General features: G+C 50.5%; 1 protein-coding gene across 9 annotated transcripts in view; it reads right to left on the bottom strand.

The window, feature by feature from the left end:
- GLT1D1 (glycosyltransferase 1 domain containing 1) overlaps positions 1-12,970 on the bottom strand; it is a 77,726-nt gene that overhangs the window by 19,415 nt on the left and 45,341 nt on the right. For all 9 annotated transcript variants that reach the window (XR_005531319.1, XR_005531320.1, XR_005531318.1 and 6 more), the window contains exons 7-8: positions 11,310-11,405; positions 9,850-9,899 (exon numbers count right to left, since the gene is read on the bottom strand). Coding sequence is in view for 5 of the 9 variants with exons in the window: in XM_039249570.1 (XP_039105501.1) it covers positions 9,850-9,899; positions 11,310-11,405 (146 nt within the window). In the remaining 4 variants the exon portion in view is untranslated. The remainder of the gene's footprint in view (positions 1-9,849; positions 9,900-11,309; positions 11,406-12,970) is intronic.

The raw sequence follows: 12,970 nt of genomic DNA, 5'->3' as shown, positions 1-12,970 counted from the left end.
CCCCTGGCGTCATCCACACTGAACACGCTTTTAAAATGACAAATAGTTTGGGGCGCCTGGGTGGCTCAGTCGGTTAAGCGTCCGACCTCAATTCAGGTCATGATCTCACGGTTCGTGGGTTCGAGCCCCGCGTCGGGCTCTGTGCTGAGAGCTCGGAGCCTGGAGCCTGCTTTGGATTCTGTGTCTCCCTCTTTCTCTGCTCCTCCCTCTCCAACTCAAAAATAAATGAACATAAATAACAAATATTCTTAAGTTTCCTCCAACGTGACATGAAATTCTGAGCACATCATCAAAGATGCAGACGGATGAGGGCATAAACACATTTCACCGACACCGTGTCTGCCGGCTCACCTGTCACCTCCCATGAGCTACCAGTGAGCACAGACTGGATTTCTAGTCTCCTCCACGCTTTACCAGTAGGTGTTAGGAATTAACAAAACAAGCCAGTTTAACAAATACGACAGTATCCCCCATACTTTATCATACAAATGGAAAAAAAAATGGGGTGCTTTCCAGAAACAACTTCTTTTCAATTTCTTTTGGCTAGAAAACACTGTGTGTGTGTGCGCACGCGCATATGTGTGTATGTGTGTGTACGTATGCGTGCATGTGTGTGTGTTGGAACCCAAATCCTTCAAACCACTGGCATGACTTGAGATGAATCCCAAGAAGCTAACACAGCAAATGTGGATGCATGAGGAACACTGAAACTATTCCCAGAAAAAGAAAGTTTTTAGAGTTTAACGTATTTTCATCGCGAACTTACAGGAACAGCACAGAGGACAGATGCACTTGAGTGAAGGACACCTCAGTGAGAAAAGAGCACAAACGGGTGGAATCCACCTCGCGAGTGCAATCCGGCAACACCATTTGGTTGCCATCCAGATAATGTGCTGATTCTAAGAAAACCCGGATACTGGCGTGATCCAGGAAAACTTAACAGGCTTGTGTATAATTGTTATAAGATTCAGTGGCTGAACTTTCTCACTGGGGCACTTCAACCTGCCTTATTTAAATCTCCACTTTTAGGTGAAAAATTTGCACACAAACGAAAAAGGAAAAGTTGCCAATACCGGATTTCCACCCCTGGTTTTCCACTCACAATCACATACTTGGGTATCTCATACTCAGGACCACCGATAGCAAGAAGGGAGCTTTTGCTTTGAGAACGCACAGTTTTCCGTCTTAGAGGATTCTCAAGCGTGTCCTCTGTGTGTGCAGCGTGCTAGCCGTATGTCACTTGACAAAGTGGGGATGACACACAGGCCGGTGTCGTCCCCAAGGACAACCAGACAGGCCTCGCTGCCTCTTGCAAGTACCAACATCGACGCCTTGGAAGCTCAGCACGTTTGGAATTCCCGAGCAATATTTCTGTGGGATGTTGGGAAGGGAAGTCCGTGCATCACTTCCGGTCAGGACCGCTGTCCCTGAGCGCCCCGTGCGGGCCGGCCTGGAAGGGCGGAGTTTCTTCAGCCCCCAGCAGAGAGCACACGCTTGCCGGTGCCAGTCATTCGCTGGGCCCTCACCACCGGTCGACTGGTCAACCCGTAGGCCGTGGGCTCTGCCAGGACCATGGTCTGCAGGCCCCCTCACCCCCTCCTCCCTCGGCCGAGCGCGGCCAGCTATCAGCAGTGCTGGCGTTAGAGATGGATGTGTGGAGGCTGCAAACACTCCTAGAAAGGTCTTTAAAGAACAAAAACTCACACTTAGGGACGACTTGCTGTTTCCTGCTGTAAAGAGTCAATATACATGCGCCGTGTACTCTGGGCCTGACCCAGGCTCAGCTCTACACGTGCACCACCTTACTCTTGCCACTGCCCTGTGCCCCCTTCTACACAGTAGGGCAGCGGCGCTCATAGTGCTTCTGCGATCTCACCAGCACCTCACAGCTGGCAAGGCGCTGGGCCAGGAGACTGAATTCTCAAAAACGCCCTCCACCGCCTCTCGGGTAGCTACTCAGGGATTTTACCAAGTGGTTCATAAAAAGCCAACGTGGATCACCTATTTATTTCCCCACCATATTCCATCTGTAGCCTTCTATGTACGCCCCCTTCCCCCCAACACACACACCCGGATTATTGCCATTCTCGCTAGCGGGAAAGCCACCCGTCCATCCCTAAAGCCTGTTCATCCTCAAGGCACAGGCTCAAGCCACTTCCCTGGGAGAACTTCCCCGATCACCTCACCCAGAAGCGGTACCGCTTCCCAAAGTCCCTTCCACATGCCAGCGAACGCAAGCCTGCGAGGTCTGTGCCGTGTCCGTCTCGTCCGCATACGCATGTCCATTCCCTCCGAGGCCAGGCGCGGGGTCTGGCATACAGCTCCCTGCTTACTATTTACTAAATGCATGGTTTCCCTACCCTTTCTGTTCCTCACTTCTGATTCTTTCCATTGAAATGATTTTAAATTATTGAATTGCATTATAACCCTAACGTCTTATCATGAGAAAGCAAATAGCCTAATGAAAGCCTTCTTTTGGCTTTACATACCGATTTTCAAATTCAGATTTTACTTATGATAGTTTTTAGTTAGAGATCCCTCGTTTCTAATTTTATTGGCCTGCTTCTGCTCTCATGATTAACTATGTAGGGAAAAGTAATTCATCGAGGGGAATTTTGTAAGTCTGCTGAAATACCTAGTGCGTTAACTAAAATTTAGCTGAAGTATAAACAGTGGCTTTCAAGTTGGAAATACACACTGGATGAAAGTTTTCTGGATTTACCTTCCGCATCAGTTCATTTTCAAATCTCCTAGTGAAGCCAAGTGGAACAAAATGCAAGATAAAGAAACAAAGAAGGGTAGATATTTTTTTTTTAGGTAATGAAAGCACATGTTATGAAATTTTAAAAAGCAAAAGCATTTCAGGCAGCAAAGAAAATTCTCATTTCCTCCATCTCCACTTATTTACTTCTAAGCAAAATATATTGTTTCAACTCCCAGGCTTAAGGAAAATCATCTTTGATATAAGAAGTTACTGTGGGAAGTCATTAAACCGCGGCGCGCAGGCCCAGTGTCCATGCCACACTCCTTATCAAAGAGTCTGGGAAGTGTACCCACTCGAGTCTGCCACGCGCTTTGCAAAAAAAAAGATGGTTGAACTGAGAGATCAAGGAAGCTTTACTAGAAAACCAAAGCCAGACCCAAACCGCCTGCTGCTACGGCAGGGTCCTCGAGTGCCCAGGCCCAAAGGAGACACTGGCACGGGAAGGTCTTTCTCCACGCGGTGTCCTATGATGCTGCCTGTGAGCCAGGCACCGTGCCAGCCTCGGCCGTCTGGTCCCCACAGCAGACGGTGAGGCAGGCGGCACTTTCTTGGTTGTGCCTACCTTACAGAGGGGGACACTGAGGCACAGAGAGGTGGAGCGTACCTGGCTGACTCCGGAGTCTGAATGCAGCCGCTGTGCTACGTGGCCATGCAAACCTTCCCTGTGCACGAAACAGATGATGCCGCTTGGGCTAAGCGTGTTAGCTCGCTTGCCAGCGGTTGGCGGCAGTGCACGGTCTTGTAGCTTCCATACGGGACTGAGATCCAGCTTTTTTAGAATGTTCTTGCTATGAACTGCCACAAACATGAACATACGCGTGGCATCTAATAAAGTACACAGCATCGTTGATTTTTTTCCAGCGACCTAAGAATGGGCACGCTATTTTCTAAACATGCTAGAGTCGATAAATGCGAATCGAAAGGCAGAGCAATGATATTCGGAGGAGCAGTATGGAACCTGCCCCCTGGGCTGGGCCCTCCCTGAGGGGAGGGGGCACACCTGTTCTGTTCACCGGGACAAGTCCACATGCCTACAACACAGTGGCCCTCAGTAAGTATTTCTTGAAGGATTGCATAGGGGAGTCAAGTTTTGTGTACATAAACATACACACACACATAGCAACAAACATGTTGTCCATGAAAATGAGCGATGAAGTATATACAGTCTCCTCTCGAGACGTTGTTCATGAGCTCTGTCATACAGCAACACATCCCTAAAGGATGCACACAGCAAGGGGCGGTCTCACTGTGGCTTCATCAAGTAAGCACAATTTTCACCTCTAAGGGGCATTCTTTCCATTTCCCTGAAGGAAAAGCCCTGAATAAATGCCAAGGACCAAACAGAGTGGCTGTATTATTCTCATGAACTGACCTATAAAAGTATTCACTTTTGGGGCGCCTGGGGGGGCTCAGTCCGTTAAGCATCCAACTTTGGCTCAGGTCATGATCTCCCGGTTCCTGGGTTCGAGCCCCGCGTCGGGCTCTGTGCTGACCGCTCAGAGCCTGGAGCCTGCTTTAGATTCTGTGTGTCCCTCTCTCTGTCTGCCTCTCCCCTGATCGTGCTCTCTGTTTCTCAAAAATAAATAAATATACGGGGCGCCTGGGTGGTTTAGTCGGTTAAGCGTCCGACTTTCGCTTAGGTCATGATCTCAACAGTTCGTGGGTTCGAGCCCCGCGTCGGGCTCTGTGCTGACTGCCAGCTCAGAGCCTGGAGCCTGTTTCAGAGTCTGTGTCTCCCTCTCTCTCTGACCCTCCCCTGCTCACGCTGTCTCTCTCTCTCCTAGAAATAAATAAAAAAATATTTTAAAAAAATAAAATAAAATAAATATAAAAAAACCATTTTTTTAAGTATCCACTTTTGTCCGATCATTTAAACACGGAATCCACACATGCCGCGAGCACATTTTTCCCTGTGAGTCTTCAGTGTCACCTCTTCTGCCAGAATCCACCTTTCTTTGGGCTCTTCCTCATCCCCTCCCCCGGACAGGGTGGCCCAAAGTGGAATCAATCGGGTGCCTGGTCCTCTCCTTACAACAGGGTGGGACACAGCCCAAGCTGCATCTCAGAGCTTGAAGAGAAGGATCCGGAGAATAAGAAGTGGATTGAGCTCACCCCCCCACACACACACCAGGTAGAGCACCTTGTGTGGATCATCCCCGGCGGAGGCTCCCCAGGCCCCTGGAGCTTCTGGGCTCCTGCCTAAACCCAGCCTGGTCCCCAGCCTCCCGATGCTTCTCTTGGTGGCTCTTATCGTCTTCCGATAAGCCGCATCTGCCGGGGGTTGGTCTGAGCTTACAGCCGAGGGGCCCTGGCTGGCAGCACTGTCTTCTGCACTTGGGCCTCCATGTGCCGGGCTCCGTGCAGACCGGATGAGAGGGACTCTGCTGCCTGAACCTCGCTGAGTCCCTAATGACAGACGGTGCGCTGTCCGAGACCCCTCAGCTAACCGGGTCAGTGCACTTTGACACCGAGAGATCCTGCACGGGACTGGAAAAGCTATGCTCCCCACCCCCCGAAGTGTGTACTTTGTACCTGAAGAGTTTATTCAGTCACTGAGCTTGGCGGCTATCAAAGGAGGGGACGGAGTGAGGAGGACCAGACTGACATCAGACGCTGAAAATAACGGTAATATTCAGGGTGGTCGATCTTGCACATGACGCAGTCGTTAAAGCGTGAGTTTCGGTGCATCCCAAGGTTTGACCTCTGACTTATTTCTCAATCCCTTTCCGAATCATCAGCATATTGACCCACTGATCTAGTAGCAAGGACTCGAATTCAAGCAGAAACTTGGAATCCCCGCCTGTGCTCACGAGTGACGTTAGATTGGATCCCTGGCCGTGAGAGCTGACGGATGTTAGGAAGTCTTGGGTCGGGTCCCCGCGGGGCCAGGCGGCATCTGGGCAGGCAGGAGCCACCAGCATGCCAGCCATGGAGGCGCATGTTTCGCGGGACTCTCACTCACACATGCCATCCAGCATGGCTGAGTCAGTGACGTTCACACTTCAGGTCAGGGAACAAATCACGAAATCGATTTGGGGGTAAAAACAAGCTTTTTAAAAATGACATGGACTAGAAGAGCGTCACATAGCGACGGATGGTGCAGAGCAGTCTTTTAAAAAGGACCAGAGAACAGAACTGAATGAAGCCATGGAAGCCTTTGTCTAGGAAAGCTTGTTTCTGGTGCGTGTGCCTGTGTGTTTGTGTGTGTGTGCCTGCCTGTGTGTGTGTGTTCACACACATGTTAGCAGGGCACTGGGTACCTCGCGCTGGGTTGGTTGCACCTGCCCACGCCAGCCACACACACACACACACACACACATCTCAACTCTCTTTAGAGTCATCTCCTCCTATATGTTGAAACTGGCCTGTGAGAAGCTTCTACACCATGGAAATAGGCCAGTCGGGCTTTCAGACAGAACTAGTTGTGTTGTTGAACACTTACCAGCACCCCCCCCCCCCCCCAGTTATGGTCATGGAGCAAACAAACGAGCAAGACGCTAGCCCGTGTGAGTTACCGGGGGCTCTGGGATGTGTATCTAGATGTATCAGTTTTATGTCTTTTGTGGGACAGAGAAGACAACCTGTCTCTATGAGTTTGTGACTCACTGGATTCAACACTGCCTTATTTAGAAGCTCAAATTATTCTGTCTGACATCAAGGTTGTGGTGGTGGCTTTTGTTTTCCCTTAGATTTGATGAAGACATTCTATGAAAAGGATATATTGCTATGGCATCGGTGTTGTGTCCCCGCCCCCCAAATTCATACACTGAAATCCTGACTCTCAAAGACGATGGTGTCAGGAGACAAGGACTTGGGGAGGTGAGTGGGTCAAGATGGTGGAACCCTCGGGAATAGGATCAGTCTTACCCAGAGGGATCAGGTCTCGAGAACGACCCTGGAGACCCTCCCTGTCCCCTTCCCTGACGTGAGGACACAGGGAGAAAGGGGTCGCACCGGAACCCCACCGTGCTGGCACCCTCATCTCAGACTTCCAGCCTCCACGACCCTGAGAAATAAATTCGTGTGCTGGTTCGCCATCTCGCCCGTGGGATTCTGTCCCAGCCGCCCAAAGGGACCGAGACAGATACAAACTGGTGAGACCCAAAGCCGTCGCTTCTGCACGCAGGCCCTCGCCAGGGTGCAGCGCTGCGTTGCCCAAAGCGGACTTGGGTCTGAAAGACGTATTCTCCCTCAGTGGTGGAGGGGAGGCGGGCGAACCCTAGCAAAGCTCCAGGTCCCTGTGCTGGTTCCTGTGTTTGCTGAGCAGTAAACTTTACCAATGGGCGTGTTTCCCCATTTGCTGCAGGGAGGTGTCTTGTGGAAGCAGCGCTTTAGAATCATGAGTGATTCGTGGCAATGAGCTAGAGGGCTAGTAAGTCTCAGGTCCTAAACCTTCCCGGAGGGTCCCGAGACCCCTACTGAAGTGCTCCCCTTCCTAGCTCCCCTCCCCTGTCGGCACTTTGGGTTCTGCATGCAAGCAGACCAACGTGCTGGCTACCAGTGCACCAGACGGTCCTCGGGGGCTCCGGTAGGTGGTCCAGTCAGTGGGGGTCTTTGGGGGGCTCGTCTCAGATCTGCGTTCGCTAAGCAAGCACCTGTCCTCGGGTATCGTAGGTTTATAGGCTGGCTTGGAAAAAGCGGAGGGGCCCCTGGAAGTTAGGGAATCATGGCGGCTTCCGGGGACACACCCTCCAGCGTCATTGTGGACCCGCTTCACCTCACCCGGCTCCAAAGCACCGCCGGGTCCCAATCAGCTCATCACGAGGCAGTCATCACAGCCTTTGGTCAATACCACTTAGCATCACCTCCTTCCAGGAGTTAAAGAGATAAAAAGAAACTACAAAGATGCAAGCTGTAGGGCCTGTGTGCGTGTACGTGCGTGTGCGTGTACACACGGGTGTGTTTAGTTACTTCCCAGCTCCCACCTAAAAATACGGACGCTTCACACACACATCTCCCCGCGGCTCCTCTGGGGAGTCCTCAGTGGGCCTGCTGGTCTGGGTGCAAAATCGTGCACTACTGCCCTCTCGATCCCCCGGCCCCTCGTCTGCTGTCCCGTCCCCCGCCCGAGCCCAGGGCACAACTTTCTATGCACTGAAATCAGGGGGAAAGAGACCCATTTCTGAATGTGCACTGTTCTTTCAAAAGTAGACAGGCAAAAGCTTGAGGAAAGGGATGTGTTCTGAAAGCAAATGGTAGAAAAGACATCTATCCTCTGGGAACCGAGAAACACTGGGGATTGCTCGGGACAGACGACAAAGTAATGGCCGTGTCTCACCTACAAGGCTTTGGATTGAGAAGCCTCAAGAAGCAAGCGGCACCCGGAGGTGACAGGGCTGGAGGGGAAGATCCCAGGGTGACGCGGGAAAGGACCACCCCCCTCTGGCCGCTGCACCAGCTGCTGTGTCTCCCGGTCACTACTTCCCTGGGAAAGGGTTTCGTCCTGCATCTGGTGCTTTAGGTGTGTTTCCGAGCAGGTCACGTCCCGACAGGTGTGCTTACAGGGAACGCGGAACAGAAAGTCCGCTGGGGGTGGGGGGTCCTCTGTTTGGCGCAGGCAAACGTTTTTGCTCAGCAAGCCTGCTTTCCCACATTTCTTCCTCCCCGGACGCGAGCACTTTGTAACAACTGCTCTCCCAACTTCGGCCATTTGCGTGCATTTTCATAATCTGTCCTATCTGCATACCATCTGTACTGCTGCTGATTTAATACTTTTTTTGAAGCCGATTCCATTTATTTTTAAAGAAAGTGTTCATAGTTGGAAAGCCAGGATCACGCGCCATGAATAGAATGTAGCCATGAAAATGGAAACAGTGGAAAACAAAAGCCACGTCACAAAATTCTGTCTAAGCCTGAGGCCCTCGCTCTCAGTTAGCAGGGATTTTAGCATCAAACTAAAACTTTCTCTTCCAATCATGCTCTTCAAACAGAAAGAAGGAAGGAGAATTAAAATAATCATCATAAAAGGGGTGCCCAGGTGGCTCAGTCGGTTAAGCGTCCAACTCTGGCTCGGGTTTGTGGGTTTGAGCCCCGTTCGGGCTCTGTGCTGACAGCTGCTTTTGATCCTGGGACCTGCTCTGGATCCCGTGTCTCCCTCTCTCTCTCTCTCAAAAATAAATAAGCATTAAAAAAAATTTAAATCATAATAAACAACTCTGCGTTGCGTGGGAATCCACACCCACGCAAGTTCTCAGGGGCGCCCCCATCGCATAATGGCACACGGGACAAGAAAGTGGGCTATGCCATTCCCAAGGAGGGTGCCATCTGCCACCCTGACACAGACGCCCCCTGGAGGACAGGAGCTGCTCCTACAGCGTCTCTCTCTCTCTCTCTCTCTCACACACACACACACACACACACACACACGCCCCTGCTGGAAACAAAGCAAGCTTCATTTTCTAAGCTGCTTGGAGGAAATCAAGGTTCGTTCTCAGGAGATGTGTCTCCCAGAGCCTCTGAATCCTGGGTGCTCAGACCTGCGCATGGAACAGAGCAGCACCTGCCTGACCTGCGTCTTTGTGCGGGGGACAAGCGGACCCCCTGGAGGCCCGTGGGACGAGAGGCAGGGTCCCCGGTGCCTTCCGCCGGCCTGCGCTTCCTGAATGGTGGCCGCAGGCGGCTGAGGGCGTCTCCCCGGGCAGAGGGGGCTTCTCATGCTTACAGACAGCCGTTTTCTGAGCCACTTGGCTCCTACGTGTAAGTCAGCGACTTAATCTGCTGCTCGGCTGGAGCAACAGTGCTGCGTTGGTTTGTCGTGCAGTTTTGGGGACTTCAGAGATCACGTGGACTGCACACGAGGCGCCTTATGCACCGGCTTAGACTTTCTCTTCAGGGGACTTTGTCCTTACGTGACTCCCCCCCACTTGCGTACTAACCTGGCCTTTGGAGCAATAACTTAGCCGTGAAGATGTACAAAGCCTCGTAATCTTGGTGCAGTTTTCATTTTTAAAAGGGCAGACTTTGGCGATTTAAAAAGGAAAAAATAACTTGGCTGGGAAAGGAACGTCAGCTGATTTTAGAAAGTCCGTAAGAAGTAGAAAGAAGAGAGCAGATACGTGAGCCACGCGTGCGGCGTGTCAACTTACTTCTGGGCCGACGATCACCATGTAAACGTGAGGCTCTTCTCGGTGCCACGCTTGGGAAGCAAAAGAGAAGAAAGAATGTTAATGGTTTTACATCACAGCTGAAAACGTAGTTAAGGTTAACATTAAGTATGTGATCATATTAAGTTATTTCATATTATTTTACTCTCATTCATACAGTGAAATTGTGTGTAACATAAAGCCTTGGGTTGTGAGTGACTTGTTCTGTGTGTGTCCCGCAAGACGAGCAAACATTTCTAATACATTTTAACTTGAGAAACAAGCCATGTCTTGCAATATGAGTTGTATTTGATGGTCAATGTCACATGACCACAATGAGCCAATGGTTCTTCTCTCTCTCTCTCTCTGCGGGATTGTGGGTGATCGTCTCCCATATGCTCAGATGTCTCAGGCCGCAGTGTCTGGCAGAAATCAGTGATTTTGCGAGACACTGGAAGGTGCCCACAACTGGCATTGGTGTATTTTCTGTCACTTCAAAACATCTATGGACAGTCCTTTCCTTTTCCAGACAAGAGTGAGCTTAGGAAGGCTTTGCTTCCTTCTAGGTCAGGCTTCTGCAGGTACGGACCCTTTCCTCTGCTGCCTCATTGCCGGTTACATTGCATACAGTATACAACAAGACATTATGAATACTGTGCTGTAGTCAACATCCGTGCGAGTGTATACAGTGGCCCCCATGCAAGGAAAAGGTTCCATGGAACCAAGAGACAGCAGTGATTCCGTTAGTGATCATGAAAGTCGTCCTACCCAGTAACCCTCCTCTGTCATTTCCCTTACATCAGCCATGAAGGTTTTCAAAGGTAAGTGCAGGCTAATTTTTTGTTTTTCTTTATATTTTGTATTTTCTTTATTACTTTATGTTATATCACAGTATTGTGATCACTTTTCTATGAATATGTTTGGGTTTTAAAACACATCATCTGAGTTTCCATTACTGCTTATGGGGAAATTCGCTTTGATATACAAGTGCTCTGGATTACAAACATGTTCCCGGAACCAATTATGCTCGCAAACCAAATATGCTCACAATATTTGAAATGTAAATATTGAGCACTGTGTGCTTTTACATAAAATGCTCTTCTCGCGGGGTCCACACCCCCCACCAGCTGGACTTCCAGGAGTAATCACTGCGGAAGCCAACGTGGACTTTGGATACACCAAACGCATCGTACAAATCGACGTGTGTAACATATTTTTGGGTGAAATTACATTATTCTTGCAACTGCTCACTATTTGTATGATGTGCTCAGACACCGAGGGCACAGGAAAGCTGGAGCAAGTGAGGTCCCTACGCAGTGTGATTCCTTTTCTGGTTGTTTCCACAGTAACAATCTAGAAGCCATTCCGCTCATGTGGAAAGACAGAGACGACAAAACTCAAAACCCCAAAGAGAGAAACGTGAAGGCTGGACCCCCAAATGGGACTCCGTAAACCAAACGTACCTGAGAAGGCATCCACCAGGTAGAGAGGGTCCTTCACTTGCCGAAGTCCACACACCAGGAGAAAGATGTGTAAATTATCAGCACTTTGGTTAATCCCTGCAACAGAGCAGTTCAGATATTTTCAGGGAAGAGAAGGCAGCTTGGTACCATGGGGGTGAAGCCCAGAGGCCGGGGGGCCCCGCCCTCTACGCTTCACACAATACTGCACGTCACGGTTTGTCCTGGCGGGAAAGCTGGGAGGGGCTCAGCCCGGTAAATACAACTCCTCTCTGTGCGGTGAGGGAGGGGCAGTTATTACGGAAACGTGGCCCTGGAAAATCTCTGGAGACAATGCTGGTAAGAAGAGCACGCTCTTTATGAAACAGGGACGGGATTTTGTATAGAAATATGCTCTTGGGTCTGCGCACACACACATAGGTGCGCACACTGAATGCGGACGTGCCCACAGATCCGTAAGTTAAAGGGGTTGGGTCTCAGAGTGGCCCCTCTCATGGAGAGCTCGAACCGGCTTCTTCACCCCTGCACTTTAGGCCAGCCCGGTGATTAGCATCGACCAGCAGAGCCCAGGGGAAGGTCAGGGAGTGACTCACAGGTCTGGGCCATGGGAAGCCCGGTGTCAGTCCTGCTTGCCCACCGGAGCATCCCTACCTGACGACCTGGCCTCCTCGAGAATAAGGCTCTGCGGCCAGACACCTGGCCACCCCTGCTCGGGGCGGCCACACAGGACTGGTGGGCCGCAGTGCACTGGAAAGGGAGTGTGAGCCCAGCCCCTCCAGGCCTGGGTCCCGGTGCCAACCAGCTCCGTCATGAAGGATAGCGGCTGTCGAAGCCCCTTTGTGTTGAGGTGCGTTGAGGCAGAGCAATAGGTAAGTGACTTTGTAGAAACTACCTGTATAATTAGCTCAAGCTCACCTAAGACTTCATCATCTCCAAACACGTATGATTGGACATAAAATCATACAGATGAGGGGTTCTTGTTTGTGCATTTTATTTGTCCCATGACATAATACAAAAAGTTTCAGTTACTCTGGGCTTCTGCATGCCCTGAATAGTAATATAACTGGGTGACTGTGAGAAGACACGGGGAGGCCACCTTCGCAGAATCACAATCGGTGGAGAATGACAACACTCGTGCGTGACCAAGTCTCACGAAACTGGCTACTGAAATGGTGAGGTTGGATGTCCCTCTGAGAAAACCCTTCAAAATACATCACAGTCTTTAAAGCAACTGTTGACAATTCCACTGAAGTATGTCGTGTTTGTAAAGTATTCCCCGATATTCTGAGTACCCCTTCGTAGAAATACGAAGCTTCACGTTTGACCAGAAGTCGAAGCTAGAAGCTATGTGCAGAATTTGAATTCAAGAGCAGAGGGGTTTGAGGCCAGGAGAGAAGCTGTTCCCTTTAATAAATAATGAACCTGACCAACACCTTTAAGGATAGGAAGGTCAGGTGTGAGAAAGGTAAATCCCGCATCACCAGGCAGGAGCCACCAGTGAACACTGAGGCAGGAGAGGGGGCGTGTGGGTGCGACACAAATTATAGGCGCCTTCACAGAAGCTGCTTACGAACTACAAGAAAATGGTAACAGCCGTACGAGGAGAAACTCGGGAGACACCCACTTAACTACGGGAGGGAGCCTGAGCCCAGGGCACACACATA

The sequence above is a fragment of the Hyaena hyaena genome, unplaced genomic scaffold (genome assembly GCF_003009895.1).
Source record: "Hyaena hyaena isolate Hyena2069 unplaced genomic scaffold, ASM300989v1 scaffold_343, whole genome shotgun sequence".
Taxonomy (NCBI): domain Eukaryota; kingdom Metazoa; phylum Chordata; class Mammalia; order Carnivora; family Hyaenidae; genus Hyaena; species Hyaena hyaena.
The sequence above is the reverse complement of the archived record's forward strand: the minus strand, read 5'-3'. Positions and strand labels throughout refer to the sequence as shown.